The sequence below is a fragment of the Aythya fuligula genome, chromosome 2 (assembly GCF_009819795.1).
Source record: "Aythya fuligula isolate bAytFul2 chromosome 2, bAytFul2.pri, whole genome shotgun sequence".
In the NCBI taxonomy this organism is placed as follows: Eukaryota; Metazoa; Chordata; class Aves; order Anseriformes; family Anatidae; genus Aythya; species Aythya fuligula.
In genome coordinates this window covers 47,062,631-47,080,828 of record NC_045560.1, presented here as the reverse complement: position 1 = coordinate 47,080,828, position 18,198 = coordinate 47,062,631, and the positions used below count along the sequence as shown (strand labels likewise).

Below are 18,198 nucleotides of genomic sequence, written 5' to 3'. Positions count from 1 at the left end.
TTCTCTGCACCAGTTATAGTGGGGTGTTCAAGGTATCTTTATCTTTTTCTTTTTTGTCATCTCTCTTCCAGACAGGTTCTAATTTTGTTAGTTGTTCCTCATGTCAAAACTCTTAAAATTTTATTCATCCTTCTTGCCTTCTTATGTTCTCTTCCAGATCCCAGTTTCATCTCCTTAAGATCAAGAACCTTATTAGGAGGACTGCATCCTCCTAATAAAATAGATACATAAGTGATTTGAATGGTAGTTGGTTTTCTATTTATTTCCTGTTTTGTTCTCAGTAACTTCTAATATGGTCTGCTTTTTGGCTACTGTTGGGCAGATTTGGTCTCTTTGTGGAACTCCCTCCTACACCTTCACGATTGTCTTCCCAAGTATGAAAAGTTAGAACTCATGAAAATGCAAGACTGGAATTACTTTTACCATGTACTCTGTGCTGCATACAATAAATTTTCTTTCCTACTTATATTGCTCCATCATCACAGAGCTATGTTGTTCCAACAGACTTTGAAGTTCTGTCACCCCATTATTTACTCATCCATTTTTCTGTGATTTCTTTGCTATTTGTCAATGTAGCATGGGACCTACAAGAGACTCAAACAGGACAGCACTGCTGGCTATTTCATGTTAAAATTTGGTTCTTTATTTCTACCCTTAGTTTCCTGTCTTTTACCCAGTTATACATTTACTTAAGGACATTTTATCTACCTTTGAAGCTTATACTGCACCATTAATTATTTTTGTTGTTTAAATGGTTTGTTAAATAATAGCAACATCGAGTCCTGAAAAAGCAGAAAAACTTTAGGAAAGAAAGAAACCTCATCCTCATTTCACATGCTATAATAAATGTTCATTTGCTGCAAACCAAAAGTTTTTGGTTTATTGCCCTTTGAAGAATTAATGGCTTTCCCTTTCTTTAAGGTCATCTGTGAAAAACATTTTTCGATATGTAACCACCAGAGGTCACTAAAACACAAAATTAAAATACAAGTAAACGCTCTTTAATACTACATCCTCTGCTGGACCAGACTACAAAAAGATATAATACTGGAACTATGTACATCTTGATTCTGCTGATCTATTCTGAATCTCCCAATATATTCTAATGTAAATTCACTTGCAGTTAGTCTGTTTCCAATTAATTGTTTTCTAGAACAATACAATTGATTAGAAAAAGACTGATGGTAGAATGCAGTAGGGAAATTAAACTCTTGCATATTTTTCTTTGAATAAGAATCTTTCACTGAAGGCAAAAACATATTGTGTGTAATTTCCTCTATCTGACAGTTGCAATAAAAATTGGAGTAGTTGTTGATGTTGTATAGGTCAATTACTTGCTGACTTACCAATGGCTATGTTTTATTATCTTCATGGAATCGCCCTTTACAAATCAGAAGCATAATTTCCTCTTATTTATTCCTAGTTATCGTAGGAAAACAGCTGAAGTTTTATCTTTGTAGTTAGGATTTGAAACTGGTTCTTACAGAACTAAGTGCTAATGCTTGGAAAGAAAAATCTGCTTATTCTTGATTTTAGAGAAAAATTCCTTCCACGCTCGGGTTTGCTTCCATCTATGTTTAATTTGTCCTTTTTATTAAAAGTAGCTATTGTTCCTTCCTCTCTGTGACTATTTCTACTAGAGGTACAGCTACTCTCATGTGAAATTTCAGACTTTGCCTTTCATTTTAGTAGGAGATCATAAATCAACTTCACAGAATGCCCTCATGTCAGGGAGCAACGTCCTTCTCTATCTGGTACAGGACCAGAAAGAGGTGCTTTCTGCCCCTCCTTTTCAAGGCAAAAATCTAGTCATTTTCCATACCTCTTTTAAATCGTCTGATTGTAAATACCAGTTGCACATTGTGACCTAGGCAGCTGTGTCCATTTTCCTACAGACCTGATTCCTCTGCTCTGCTGAGAGTTCAGAGGGCTCAGAGATCCTGCCACAGTTTTTGTACTTGCAAGTTTCTTCACAAAAACGTTGGTTTATAGAATTCCTTGGGCAGATTAACCAACTTAATACCCCATGGAGAATGACAGAATGTCTCAGTAACACTGAGCTTAGAGTGCCCTTCCTTTGTCAAAGCAATGGAATCTCCTAATTTGTCCTCATCCAAAGTGAAACCACATATAATTTGAGCCTTTTTGTTTATGATTTTTGAAGTACAATTTGCTGGTTGTTTTCTACAACTTTCATATCACAGCTGCGTTCAGTTTTTATGGATCCTTTCTCTAGGTAGTCTGGTTGCTCCATGTGTAGAGTTTGTTCTCATTAAAATTCCTACAGAATGCCAACTTTAAGGCATGCTTCTGGCTGATCCCATTGATTACTCCTGTTTCTAGCCCTATATACAACTACTTACATTGTAAGGCAATCCAAATAAAAGTATTCACTTGACCATTTATTCTCAACCTATTTAGTTTTGATGTTTTTATTGTAAAATGATTTTTTAATCTACTCACAAATGCTCGTGATTTCAGTATCCTTGTCTTTTTCCTTCAATGGCACTTTGCTTGATTTACACTGATAACATGTATGTAAAAATACTAATTAAAAATAATAATCTTTGGATAGTAGGCATAAGCTAATCAGAAGCTGTATAGGAGGCATATGTGCATAAAAGTACTTATATACTTGCACACACAAATGTCTGCTGTGCTATAAAATGATTGTTGAAAATTAAGGAAGACAAGTAAAAGATAAACACTTCTGAGGTAAATTAGCTTCTGCTGGCAAAAACTCATAGAGTATGTGAGAAGTTCTTCCAAGTTGAAAAGACAGAATATATAAATATAATTAATGTTAATGACAATTAGTCTGTCTTCTGTCTTACAATGGAATTCTGGATTGATGGAGAAAATATTAAGACCTTTTTGTCAGTTCCAGGTAGAGAACTGAAAAACATTGCTAATTGCAAGATTAAATTACTTTTTGCAATTTTCTCAGACTAATTGCCTGACGAAAGCAAAATTTGTACCCTTGTAAAAGTCATTTTATTGAGATTGTTTTCATAGAGCCCTTTAATTTTTCTCTCTTTTTTTTTTTTTTTCAAAAGATAAAATAGCACATTTTGCCATTAAAATGACATCAGTAGTGCTGCTGATACACCTCTTTGCAATACTCTTCAATTTAATGTGTTCTTATAGCAAAAAATCTCTTTGCTTCTACAAGTCTGTAATTTTGGGGATAATAAAGAGCTATGCCCCTCGGATCCTTTTCTTCAGTCAATAAATATATACATCTCCAGAAGGTAAGAAGGTATTTGGTAGACTTGTCCGTTTTCTTTTCAATATTTCATTCAGGATTCTAAGCATAACTTACATTCCTCTTACATTGGTGTTATGAAACACCAAATCAGTATTCTCCTTCAGCTGCTTCTATCATAAATACAACTGTGACCTTGATTATTGAATGTGTCTGGGGGAAGCTTATTAAACAGAGAATTAAGGGGTAACATACATTAGGGGGAAAAACAGCCCCAAAATTCACAGCCCCGTGAAGACTTTTGGAAGTCATAGGGGATCCAGACACTATTTTGCAGTTGAGGGAAAACAGCTTCCCATTAAACATTTTAAGACTTAGTTCTGCTACCCAGCCTTCCAGTATGTATGTCTGAAAGTCACACACTATTGTGCAGTGGAGAGAGGATGTGTCTTTCTCTACATTCTTACACCTCTAAAACAAGACCATGTTTTGGGCTCTTCATGTTATATCTGAATACTGTAAATGTTGAGCTTTGGGCTATTTGGGTTTTGCATTTCTTTGTTTTGCAGAGATTGGCTTTTTTTGTGTGTCAGGAATAGGCATTTCAAAAAAGTCTGAACTAATGAATCACTACTCTCAGTTGATATCCTAAGGTGAATAATCAATAGGGAGCTGACAACAATCTGAAGGAGCTTTTCTTTTTAAATCATGCTCATTTTAACTTGGATCTGTCCTGTCACCCGGACTGCTACACAAATGTTTGTGCCAGCACAATGGAGGAAATAGCACTCAACCTTGCTCTATTGATGGTGGCACTCATAACAGGGACTTGAAGTGGCTGAAATTATGGTATGTGGCTCAGAATTAGTATCTGTGTGCAGTAAATAAGAACGTGGCATGGATGGCTGAAATGTGTATCCTCCTTTTTTTTTTTTGAATGCTGCCCACCCACAAAGGTATTGTGTAAATACTGTCAACATAGTCAATGTTGACAAACGTAGTCAAAATTCCACAGGCAGTAAATCTTTGTGTGTTCCTTTCTCTTTCATTTGTTCACTTATCCACCATTCAGTTCATTTACTAGGACTAGATGGAGAAATTAACTCATTCTCTTAAAAAAATAAAAAAGTTAGTGTAGTTAGACATATTCAAAACCAAGTGGATTTATATGTACACCCTACTTCTGAAATTTTAGAACACTAAACATATCTATTTTTTCAGGAAAAAATGAGCTGAATTAAAACATGTTGTGTTCTTCTTACCTTTTGGAGTACCAAGATAATTTGTTTCATACTCAGGCAAACAGGTATGATCATGTATCAGTTAAAGGTATGAAAGCATCAGACTCTTGAGTATTTTGAGGTAAATACTTATGTAATACTGGACGTGGCTTTCTATTTCTAATTATAATTTCTAAGTATTTTATAATTGCTGTTTTCTGTTCGTTTATTTGTAATATCTATCTCGTGGGATTTCTGTTGGGTATTACAGGGTTTGTGGCTCAGGGTCTGGTTTTGTCCAAATCCATCCTGCCATCCCCTCTATTTCATCAGCCTGGGTTTTAAGGTAGAAGGGGGACATCCCCACCATCAGCATTTACTGGAATACTATGTTCAGTTCTAGTTAACTTCTACAGAGCCTTTATGAAATAGCTTAAAGATAATTTTTGAGGAGAAATGAGACTAAATAAAAAAAACCAACATCCTCTCTTTGAGAGTACTGAAGTTTTAGATTCTTTACTAAAAGTGTCTGAATTATTCTTAAATGATGAGTATTATAGGGAATATATGTTGGAATGTTTTTCTTATCTTGTAGTTTAAGAATAAAACCACTTCATGAAGTTGAAAAGGGGCAAAGTTTCCTTGTGTAATGTGGCAATTAGGGCAAGTTTCATTGTGTAATGTGATCAGATATCTCCTCTCAAGCAGTTATTATGCAATGATACGAAGAAGCTTCTTTCCACAGGAAACTGAGAAAGCTGGCAAGCTGGCAAATTTCAGAGAAGTGTTGACATGGATAATAGGCGTATCAAAATAACAAATGCTAGCAAAACATTTTTGTAAGGCTCTGAAAACACATTTCAGATTTGATGTCAGCACAAGGAAATTGATTGTTCAGGCTCACCTCAAGTTTCTTGTACTTTTTGTTTTAAAGTATCTAGAGCCGATCACTCACAAAACCAAAACACAATCTCAAAACAGTTGACAGCTGGTCAACTTAACATCGTTGTGTTTTGGTTGACAAAGATTTGTCTTGTGAAATCATGAATTCTTTCCATATATGTTTGTAGCTGGAACTAATTTACATTTAGTAATTTGTATAAGTTTTCTATGTTGGCTATCTCAGAAGTAAACTTACTTGTATGAAGGAAGTAAAACACTAAAATTTACTTCCACCTTGGAGTGGAAAAATAATTACCTTCAGTCTTCTGCATGTACATGTATGCTATAAAACTGATAGGCAATTCACATGTAAGGTCTCCATATTTGAGTTGCTTATGAACAGAATAACACATCTGACATCAGAAACACTGCAAAAAGATTCTTCATGATTGCTTTTAATGATGGAAGCGTTTCATGTCTCATCAGACGTCTTGTAAGACTATTTTCAGTATATGTGCTGAGTATATTCCTGCAATCACAGATTTTTGTTGATTCTAACCATTTGATATCTTTGTCAATCTTTGTAATATTTTTGCAACACAAGCTGTGAGATTTCTGTTTAAAGCACAGTGTGACTTTTCTGACTTTTTTGTTGTTGTTGTTCTGGTTCCCTTCCTGCTGTATTTTTCTGTAAAGTAGAAAATGTTTCTTGTTTCAGTTGATGAGCTTTTATTTTTTTTCCATATTACCTAGTCATTTGCTCTCTTAGCTTACTATTTGCATATTGCTGCAGTTAACTGCATTTTTGTGAGATAATTGGGTTTCTTTAATGACTTTTTAACACTATATATAGTATTTGAAGCTTAAGATCTCAGATTGTTAGCATGAAACAATCATATGGTTTAAAATGTAACTGTTCAAAATGTTTACTCTATGACATTCTGTACTTTTTTTTCTTTCATTTTGTCCACTGTAAATACATACATACATACATAAATACATACAGCAAGGAATACAATTTTAAATCCTACTTAGTTGAAATATTTTACAGTTGTATTTAAAAGTAACATTTGCACTGTTTTTCGCTACAAAATAATTACTTTCTAAGTAATAATGTACAAGTTATACTTTTAACTAGAATTCTCTAGTATGAAAATAAGTTGTCATGTTTCTAAGCTGGTTATTCATCTGTCCTAGATTATTCCCAGTTAGCTTTTACTGGTGAGTGACTCCGGTTGAAGGGAGTTTACCTCCATGGCACCTGTAGAATCAGTAATTGATTTTAATGTTAATGGAAATTATGTATACTGAGGACTAAACTTGCCTCAAAATATTGAGATGCATATATATATATATTTTTTTTTTTCATATTTCAGAGCAGGAAATATGCAAAGAATTTTCTACTGTGCAAGATCTACCGAGAAATAGAGCTTGACCCAATAGTTATTGTTAAAGTAAGATGAGCACATTTGTTAGGCTTTTAACTCAATGTCGACACTATCATCATTATTTCTATTTTCCCTTCAATTCAGCTGCATACAAAACTTCAAAATAATTATGTGTTTTAACTTTTCTACTCCTAAATTTACCTCTTTCTTTTTTTTGCCTGAGTGCAGGGGTTATTCTTAAGAAAGTGTAAGAGAAGAAAGTAATGCTTCATGGATTAGTTCGTGCAAAGCATCCTTTTTGAGGGCTGCAAAGAATAAAACCTAGAAGCTTCTTTGATTTGGAAAGCAGCTGAAGGATTCTTGAATAGGATTTACCTTTTTGTCTTGATCCTTTAGTGATGAGCAGTTTTAGGTTAACTTACTTCCAGAGGAAAATAATGATTACGTGAAATGTACCATGTATCTGACAGCTGCCTTTATTATGTACACACCATGCAGTGGGAAGCTGAGTTTTTCATGACTGTTGAACTATGTAGGCTTTTGCTGAACTAGTTTCAGTTTGTCCCTCCTCTGGCATCACTTTCATGAAGTTTTAGAATACATATTTGTGTCCTGTTCCGTATATGCATGGAATAATTTTGCCTTTATTGGTTATATTTGGGGAATCTATAAAAAAATCACTGAATATTTTTTGTTTACCTTTTCAGCTCTGTCCATATATACACAAAGCAAGAAAAATAGAATGCACACTTTAATTTCTCAAAAGAGAAAGTAAATTCAAATTTTGTACAGCCTGTTTAAGCTAAATTGCTATTATTTTCACAAAAGCATAAGGGTGGTTATCCTACAGCATTAAAGATGACAAGATTCAGCCTGTCAGCTCTCCTAAATGAATGTGATGTTAACAAATAAAACGTCAGACACTTCACCAGTAAGTTGCCTTTGGGAATACACCTTTAGTTGTCTTTGTAACCTGTACTCTTGAGAGTACTCAGAGATGGTTCACAGAGAAATAAATTCCAAAAACTCTAGAGCCTTTTGAACACTTACTGCAGTCCCTCTTCTGTATTTAAAATCAGACAGCTAAATCTATATGTAGAAAATACATTAGGGATACCTGAACAATTCTTACAGCTGCAAGCAGATCTGTCAGCTGAAGGAGGCAGCTTTCTCACGAATGTCTGTCTTTCAGCTGGCTGACTTTAAAATTAATTACATAAAGGCTACCATTTAGCATCTTCCCTTCTTCCTTTATTAACTCTCAGGAAGTTTAAGCAGAAACTCCTTGGTTTAGGAGGATGTTTTTCTGGTACTTAATAGTCTCTGACCTTTTTTATGCTTAGTGTGTTAAAAATATTTTCATATATATTTTCTGATTAAAAAGAAATGAGTTAGTACTACAGCCCTTCTTTTACTTCTATATTGCTATTATGTTTTGAAAAGTTTTGCAAAGAATATGTCTAAGAAGTTTTTTACTCTTGGTATGTTTGATAAAAGTTTCATAAGAGGTTTCAGGGAAAGAGGCAATGCCTTTACTGTTTTTTGTTAGAAAAATGGACTAAAGGGATTGTCTAAATGCTTCTTTTTCTTTTTATGCTCCATCTTTTGGGACTTAACACCACATATTTTGTCCAAAGTTTTCATGAATACAACACAGCAAAATATGAGTATGGAGTTTTGTATGGTTGTATATTATGGGGCAGAAAGAGCTGAATTTGTTGGTGTGTTTTAGATTTAAATTAGATGTGTTCTTTCGCTAGTATTTCTGTCACTGTGCAGGGAATTTGTCCTTGCTTGTGGCACCAATTTTTGTTAAATTTGTGTGGCATATTGTAGGTGAATTTTGCAGAATAGAAAATAAGGTAAATTTCAGATGACTAGGTTGAAAATAGGAAGTTTCTTTGATTTCTTAGAGGAAAGTTTTGTCAAAACAGTTTTTCTAACTAGCTAAAATATTTCAGATATATTAAGGAAGCGGTACACAGCAAAGATCGTATGTATTACAAAAAGACATCCCCAGCAGAACTTTTTTTTTTTTTTTAAATAGTTCTGTTTACATTGTGTGATATTTTATTTTTTTTCTCTGCACCCCAGTTCCTTTTTTCCTTTTATAAGTAAGTGGATATGTCACATACATTGGAGATGTGTATGGGACATGAAAGGCTAGGTGAGCTAGGTGGTTCTGTGATTAAAATAACTAAGCCAGAATAAATTTTTTTTCTTTGGAATTGAAATATTTTTGGTTCTTACATTGTTATAATATCAGTAGAACAATCAAATATATACAGAAAATGAATCATGAAATTAGCATTCCTACTGTGAGCAAGAGACCACACTGAAAAATTTTTCATGCATAACCTTCTTGACATGAAACAAACAACTTTTCCTATTAATTCTGGAAAACACATCTGTGAGATTGTTATCTATTTCCTGGCATAATTTGGATGCTATTTGCATAATGTTTACAAAGTTATGTCATACAATATTGGAGTTCTGTGTTGTGTTCCTATTAGTTCATGTTTATTAAAGCTTGACATAGCTGAGAATTGAGTTTTAATATTTCTGATACAGTTCATTTCTTTCTGAATTAACCAACTCAATAATTTGCTTATTGAAATCATGCAACTAAATATGTAGCTTGAAGAATGAACCTAAAAAGATCCTTGAGTCTTGAGTTTGCAAATTAATGAAATAGTAGACTAGTTATAGGAGAAAAAAATCCATCCTCTTCCTCTACAGCACATGCTTGTTTGATTGGCACAATTAGGCTAGAACAAATTTTTGTGACAGTAATTGCAGACTGATGGTAGCTTGAAAGCCTAATAGTTTCATGTTTCCTGCTGCTTTCTGATTACAGCACTAAAAGATGTTCAAACCAGCCTCAGTGTTATGCAAGATCAGTTGTATATTTGTTGTCATCCTAACTTTTCCTCTGAATATCAGCCCTTTCAGTTATAATCTGGGAAAAAATGTTTTATTAGTCTGAAGCACATCTTAAAAGTAAAGAAATCTGTAGAGAAGAGAAATTTCTAACCAGATGGTGTTGGGTCTGGTTGTCACCTTCACAGAGTAGAATGAAGGGTTTTTTGAAATAATCAGTAAAATGAAGTTATTTCAAAGACAATTTATGGCAAATATTCAGTGTCTGTAGATTTTTAAAAAAATATTTAAAATTCTATTCAGAATAAATCAATCTACACACCCCTACATGGATATTTTATTAATGGTCATTGGGCCTTCAAGAGTGTCATCAGCATGGCTTCTAAATCAAGTTGATAACAGGCACGCTGCCATGCTGTCCAGAAGCAACAGATGATGACCTAGAGTAATTTCATGTAGAGTTAATGAAAACGATAAAACTCATTCCCACCTTTTATAAATATTGTGTTTCTGGAATGGTAGAAACCTGCAGAGAAATACAGGGAAACAAAACGGAAGAGAAAACAAAGAAAAAAAAAAAACAGTTTCGTCTTTGGATGCTCCTGACAAAACTTGTTCTGTGAAGACTGATTTCTAGAGCTTCAGCTGACATCCTTGGGATGTAAATCAGCTCGAGCTGAGTGCCATTGACAGCAGTTTTGAAGGCAGAAATCCTTTTAAATTTAAGGACCCTTCACTTCTTGGGCATCTTGCACTTGAGCAATTCTTTCCATTCTTGGCCTTGGCAAGAAGGAACACAGGACCTTCCTTCTGTTTGCAGCAAACATCTTTACCCGATACTTCTTGTCATTAAAAATCTTCAAACTTAAAGGGTGGTGGAAAATGGATGTATTCATGAACATCTGAAACTGAGGTGCATCTGTGAAGACAAGGAGAAGAAATAGCCTTTTCTCCCTAAACAAAGCAAATACCCAAAGCCAGTATGCAGGTGTTTTTCTTTTTTTCTTTTTTTTTCTTTTCCATTTTGTCTGTGTGTGTGTGTGGATGCATTTTTGGTTTGCTGGTAAATGTAGCATTTATAAGTTAGTTCCTACTGCTTGTATCTCTTTGGGATCTTGGGTTAGTACCAAAGCATATTCATGGAGCTAATAAGGACATCTGGTTAGCTACTCTGCTGGCCTGCTAAGACCTCTGCTTACAGCAGTTATCTAAAAGTTGAAAAGGTGAGAGTTTTCATGATGAATTAATTTTGTGTTGTATTTCACCTGGAAAAATGTTACACGTATTGCTCCCTAGAGGTGTTATACTACTGCATAAATTGTGCAATGTGTTGTATATTTGCTTCTGTTTTTTCTGTATTCTGAAAAGTATTAATACTATGCTCATAGTCTGAGTCAGACTTGACTTTGATCTCCCATGTTCCATGACCTAATTTATTGTACAGAACACAAAATTCGCAGAAACAGACTATTTCGCTTACTCAGACCCTTTCTTCTTGTATCTGCACTCTGTAGAAAAATCTGATGAGAATATCTGTTTCTGTCCTGTCACTCTACTCTTCAGTCAAGCCATTTGTTTATTTCAGTATATTGTTTAACCAGCTTTCCCTGAACTGTAGTTGTCACGGGTATGTTTGGATCCAACCCCTGTGTAAGTACAGTTATCAATAATACAATATGTATTAACATATGTATTAACTACAGAGGAAGATAGGGAAAATATTTGAAACATCCAGAGAGCACTGTGTTTGTTTGTTTGTTTTTTGTGTTTTTTTTTTTTTTTTCTTTTTCCCTTTATGTGCCATTTTAAAGACGAGTACGTGGTGTAATTCTTTTCTGGTTAATGGCAATGCAGCTGTGGTGTAGTGTCTCAGCCTGCTGAGACTGTTGTTCTCCACAGAAAGTGAGATTGTGGTGGCATCAGTTGCATGTGTTACATGTGTGTTCACTCAAAAGAAATTGAACTGAGAAGTAATTTCCATTATGCATCAGGCATAGACAGTTTTTATCTCTGTAAGGGTTTGCAGAATTACAGATGTTTTAATCCTCACTAATGCTTGCTGACATTCATATTAACAGATTAAAAACTTAAAATTATTGTAAATCTGTACATTACCTTAACATTTAAGTGGCATAAAATACCTCCTCTTTTTGAATATGTTGTAATTCTCACTTCTGGACTGTTAAAACTGCAGAGAAACTTCCAGAAGTAGCTTGAAATGGGCTGAGAATCTGTTAATGTATCAACTCCACATACTATTGTTGTAAATGAAGGTAATGACTGTCTATCCAGATATGAATCTTTCTTTCTTCTCTTATTATAACTATACTACATCCATCCAGCTTGACAGCTGATGTACGAGGTCTAAGTAATGTATTAAATTTAAGACACTTTTAGCAGATGCTGTAGAGCTTGCAGTGCATTACTACTTACATCATTGAAAGGGAAAATGTGTGCAGGTTGAAAGGAAAAAATGTGCTCTAGCTGGCAGAGCACATCTTTTGTCAGACTATGCGATTAATATAAATTTGACTTCTGTTGTGTGCTTTTCCAGCTAATAAACCTTATTTACCTAAAATTCATACTAATCTTTAACCTCGTATCAAAGTCTTTGAGCAGTTTTATTGTTAATATTTTATTAAAATATTTATTTTCATATATTTTTCCTAGTGAAAGGATGAATATTTTAAATCTGGTGCAAATCAATATTGTCAGGACTAGAAGTAATCTGTGCACATAACAGAGAAGGAAACAGCTTGCCTTCCTCCTTTTAGGATATTTTATATATGTTAAAATATATTTATATTGTGTAATTACAGCAATAATACATAATTTTATTTTACACAAATATATGATTGTCCTTATAACACAGATGATGAATCTTGACCACCTGTTTCATAGCCTCTGTTGCAGAGGACATGCAAAGAGCTTAAGTTTGGTTAACAGCACCAGCTTTCTGCTTAGTATGTGACATGTTCTGTGAGCTCCTATTTCCTGCACTTGGATAATATTTGATGTACTCAACTGTGTTCAGTGAACAGGGGGTAATCATTGGGCAAATGTTAGACTCTGTGGTACTTAAAGAAAAAGAGACTACTATGTGACTACAGTAAATATATGCTTGTATTTGCAAGCCGATCAGCATTTACTTTAAGAATATAGAGTATCCTCCATAATCTGTCCTTCTGTAATAGTACCCCCATACAATTCTGTTCATCTTTAAATTCTAGTAATTTAACTGTGCGTTTCTTGTTATGAATCTGTTTACAGTTACTAGAATTACCCACTAGTGGATGCATTTATTATAGCATGTGAAGATAATCAGTATCAAAACTCATGCAGTTAGTTCTTTTTTTTTTCTTTTTAACAAAGATTGAACAGTTTTGCAAAAATCAGCCATGGATCTCATAGCTCAGATTTCTTCATACAGATCTTCTCTCTTGTTCAATAAACCATTTTTAAATGAAAATTTCAATTCATTACACTGACTAGCTTTTTTTTTTTCATTTTTTTTCCTAGTGCATGGAAGTAAATAACTTTAAATTTTGTTAATTCAGTTTCACAGCTCTTTCATTCAAGTATGAAATAAGAAAACAGTGGGAACTGAAATATCATGACTTCCTCTTATTGCTTTTGAATAAAAATAATAGTCTGCTAGTCCTAAAATTTTGAGGGAGAGCAAAGAAGAAACAGCAATTTCTGTTTGCCAACATCAAATACTGTTCCTTGGTTTCATCTCAATTTTAAATCTTAAATTCTTAATTTTAATGAACAACCAGAAAGAGAGCAGATAAACCTAGTATATTTAATGTAAATGACATTCTTCTAAAACTTAACTGAATAGTAAGGTAGAAAAATAGAATTAAGTGAAAGTGTGTAAAGGAACAGCTTGATAAATGCAAAGCTTAGTTTTTATTTTTTTTTTTGATTTAATAAAACATAAGATTCTGAAAATTTTAGGCTTGCATACATAAGTGTATTTAGTACGTCATTGCATTAACTATTCATTGGGAAAATAAAACTTACAGGTGAAAAACAAGATCAGTGTTAAATTGGATTTCTGCTGGCTGACACGCATCATTAAAACTGATAATTTTGAACAGCCTGCCTTGATTCTCTATAAGAGGTGTACAATTTGAGTTGCATTTTCTTCATCGGGTCTTGCATGTGAACAAACAAACAATCTTAACTTGGGTATCATGGTGCTTTAATGTCCCTAGCTAGCCTGCTGGGTCTGCTGTCTGCAACTCGTTATCAAACAGCTAATCAATTCTGTGTTGTCAAAACACTATTTCAGGGGTGTTAACTGAATATGGGTAATGCATGTTAATAAAACAGTGCTCAAGTACTTCAGTGGTATTGATTCGACAGTAAAAATAGTTCTCAATATATATATATTTCATCACAAAAGCAAAAATAATTCTGTATAGGTATAGAAAGCGAATGTAATAAAAGAGAAAATGCTATCATTACCTGTTCACCATTTACTAAAAAATTGCAATTGAACCAACTTGACTACTACTTTATCCAGCTGATATATTAGAAGCTATAAAACCTACCGATAGATTTATTTCTTTACTTAAATATGAAAGTTGAGTTCTCTCTGGAATGGCAGGTTACTTGAAGTTCCTGAATAATGTCTGAAGAAGTGTTCTGAAAGTTAAAGCAGTTAATGAGCATAGCATTACATAAAAAGGGGAGAAGGTCAAAGTTTGTTTAGTAGATCTTCTTGTTTTAATTAATTTAAGCCTACATTTCCAGTTCTTATATGATTTCTCTGTACGAAGATTGAGGTTATGTTATGAAGCTATTAAGGTCAGAAGGGTAAGAGAAATTAAAGAATGTTGAGGATAAAAGCTCTTCAGAGCTCTGAGGAACAAAATGTGTTGTACTGACAAATACATTTGTAAATTTTATTTTTTTTTAAAAAAAAGGTACATTTAATAACTTTTAAAAATGGAAATGATTATTTTCTGTGATTAAGCACTGAATGCCTGATTTATTTATTTATTTATTTATTTAATTTATTTAATTTATTTTTTACTGTCTGCTTCACTGATTCCTGAAATGCTTTTGAGAATTTACGATGTTACTTTCAGGGAACATTGTCTTGCAAAGTTTGCTAACTTGAGACTAGTTTTCACAGGTTATTTTCTTTGAGCATTTGAGAAATTTCTGTGTGTGTGTGTGTGTGTGTGTGTGTTTTTAGAGCCTCTTTCTATATAGATGCAAATGACAGTAAGGTTGGAGACTGTAATCCAGCCTTTACCTGCTGGATATTATGCCTTTTATAAACATGAATTGCATATAATATTAACAAAGGATATAGGAGACAAGATATTTGTTTGTCAAGCAACTATGCATTTCTGAATTTTTCCTTTTTAAAGAAATAAACATTAGATATTGCAAAGAATGCAGTTATAAATCCAGAAATGTTCGCAAGTGGTCTTTATCAAAGATCTCTGGAAGATGATGCCTTGCAATAAATATGAAGTTACTTATGAGTTGCTCATAAGTATTAAGGCACTATCTTTCATCAGCATATCCTGAACTAAAAGTTAGCGATTATAAGTTGATTTTCTGGTGTTTCAAGATTCTACACACTCAAGAGAGTTAAACTTAGATCCTCCACAGGAGAAAGGAGCCTTCCCTGAAAGGCATGTAATCAGAACTGAAAACTACATGTTTTTATTCATGTCTTTTTGTGGGATTAATTTGACACCAGAGTGTAAGAATGACTGTCAGATTCTTAACTTAGATGCTGTGCAAAGTCTGAGAAAATCTTGGGAAACAGACTGTACAAAGTAAGTGAATTTTAAGTGTCACTGTTTAGACCCCTTGGGCCTGGGTTGAAGTGCTGCTGGTTTGTATTTGAACAGAACCACAAATGTTGAGTTTCCTGAAACGAGGGGTAGAGGTATGCGTTGTGTGCGCTCTGTGTACAGCTAGTACTTGCTCAGTTGGAACAAATCCCGGAATTACAGAATGGTTGAGTTTGGAAGAAACCACTGCCCAGCTGCTTGCCCAGGTCCATGTCCAAGTGGCTTTCCCTCCAAAGAGGGAGGCTCCACAACCTCTCTGGGCAACCTGATAATAAAAAATAAAGATCATTGCCAAGGGTTAAATGAAATAGTATGGGCAATATTACTGCTTGTTTAACATACATAAAAATAGCTTCATATCTCACATACATCATGTAAACTGTTGGAAACCATTGACTTCAGAGACTGTATCTGTTTACACAGCTTGTTTGCTCTAATCTCTTTAAGTACTGTTAAAGTGTTTGAACTAAATCCTTTCTGAGAATGAAAGGAAATATTTAAGGGACATAGTAGGTACGTTAAGTCTGTATTCACTGAAGTATCTTCTATTCCTGCCCTTGCAAGGCAAGGGAGACGAGGACAACATGTAGATAGTTCCATCTTTCTTGAATTAAAGAAACGACTGGCTGCTCTACTATTATATGCTTGCTACATAGTGGAGTGTATTTGGAGACATAACTGTATCCCAGCCAGCACATAGCATGCTTTTCAATTTAACATGTGGTAGCTAGATGGTCTCTTGCTTTATTGACTGATTCCAGCATCAAACGTTAGGTTTAAATTTAATCTGCATGTGTATAGGGAAGTGATTTCCCATTAAGTCACCTGCACAAGATGAATCAGAATTTTCGATTCCCCCCCTTCTCCCCATATAAATACTGTATAGCTACTTTACCTTTACTTTACTCTATTGTTTTATTTCTCTGTAACTGAGAGTTTATGTCTGGTTGTCAAGTAGTAAGGCACCAGTAAGGCTTCATATCTCCTGATTTATTATCTACAGAGAAGACAACATTTTGTTGTTGTTCTTTTTGTAGCCTGATGGTGAGGAGAACTTCTAGATCTTCTCATGTAAACAAAGTAACAGCAACTAGCATGTTTTTGTTGTTGTTGTTGTTGTCGTCCTTTTTTTTTATTATTATTTTTTATTTTTCTTTCTTCTTACAAATCTGCTTCTGTTTCCCAGGAGAAAAGGGGAGAAAGGATGACTGAAAATTTGTCACCTATGCTATTTATTTATTTCATTTTTCTCCATGTTGAATATATAACATGGTTTGTAATTCTTATTTTTTTCTTGTCCTTCTTTCTTACAAAATCCTTTGCAAATAGCTATGTAGCATAAGTGAAGAATATGTCGTTTTGATGGCATTTCAGATAGAGACTATGTTACATTTAAGGGTGCATTTTGATTGAGAAAAGAGTATATACTTTATTATATGATTTCTTCTTATTTTAGGCAATTATACTTCTAACTGAACTCATCAGAGAGAACTTCAGGAATAGCAAATTGAAACAATGCCTTTTACCAGCACTTGGGGAGCTTCTTTACCTCGTAGCCAGTGAGGTAAGACTGTCAAATGATCCTTACAAATTTCTGTAACAGATGTGGGAAAAAAATCCTGTGGAATAGTAGATAAAAAAGCAAGTGATTTTGCCATTTGTATTCTCAAGAGTTTCTTGTTCTTGTATTTTCTGTGATACTTTTTTACTTTTTAAAGAACATACCAATCCTTTCATATACTCCATTTGATGTAAATTTAATCACATTCTTCAAATATAGAATTTTAACTTTGTGAAACAATTCCATCAGTCACCATAATGACTTCAGGCCTCCAAGTGGCAGATGTGAGAGTTAGAACATCTTAACTAGAGACCTTGATTAAGAAAGGTATATCAGGACAACCTATGATATCAATAAATTAATATATCTATTCCAAATTAGATCTGATTTTACCATGGTTGAAATCACAATGCTGTGGAAAAGAAACTGGAATGATCCTGGCCAATTTCAAAAGAAATTATGGTGGTAGCTGACTAGATAGGTGACTAGATTTAAAACTATAGTCTAAAACTGGTAATGTACTTTAAAAAGTTACTTATAGTGAAGAAATACTATTACTAGTGGAACTGAAAATGACAGAGCTTCTAAACTCTGGCCTTTATTTTCCTTATTTCAAGAATAAAGTAGTTTCTTTAATTTATTGGAGATGAATGTGATTTCAAACAGAAGAAATCTAGCCCTAGCTTCTCTGAATAATTTGTCCTAGCTGCATCATCTGGTTGGTCTGAATGCTATCATGTTAGTTTTCAGTCTGTGAGGTCACTTTGTAAAGGAATGAACGTACCAAATAGATTTGTATTTTGACATCTTATAGGTGAACTTCCATGTTGTATTATCCTCATCTAGTCTCCTTTGCATGTTCCATGAGATGAAGCAGTTGCCTTTTTTTGCCTATGTTAGTAGGCATCATCTTTTACTGGTTAGGCAGTTGCTAAAATATCTGTCAAACACACATGTTCTGAGTCACGAAACATGTTTTCACATTGAGAAATTGTGTTATGACAAATAAGTCCACATGGACAAATTATTTTTATCTGTTTTCGTGTTTTCTCAGTTTTCTTTAGAAGAAAAAAAATATATACTTAGCTTGCAATCTGTCTGATGACGTTATATAATCTTTAACCACTAATAAAAGCAAATAAACCTAAAACTCAAACTTGAAAACTATATATGGCAATATATTTTGCACTGCTTGATTTTATTTTAAATTAATCTTTGTAATTAAAACAAATCTGTCTAC

At 33.8% G+C, this 18,198-nt stretch overlaps 1 protein-coding gene across 6 annotated transcripts in view; it reads left to right on the top strand.

Moving 5' to 3' along the window:
• ULK4 (unc-51 like kinase 4) overlaps positions 1–18,198 on the top strand; it is a 241,679-nt gene that overhangs the window by 26,187 nt on the left and 197,294 nt on the right. For all 6 annotated transcript variants that reach the window (XM_032182763.1, XM_032182767.1, XM_032182765.1 and 3 more), the window contains exon 18: positions 16,854–16,961. In XM_032182763.1, coding sequence (XP_032038654.1) covers positions 16,854–16,961 — 108 coding nt within the window. The remainder of the gene's footprint in view (positions 1–16,853; positions 16,962–18,198) is intronic.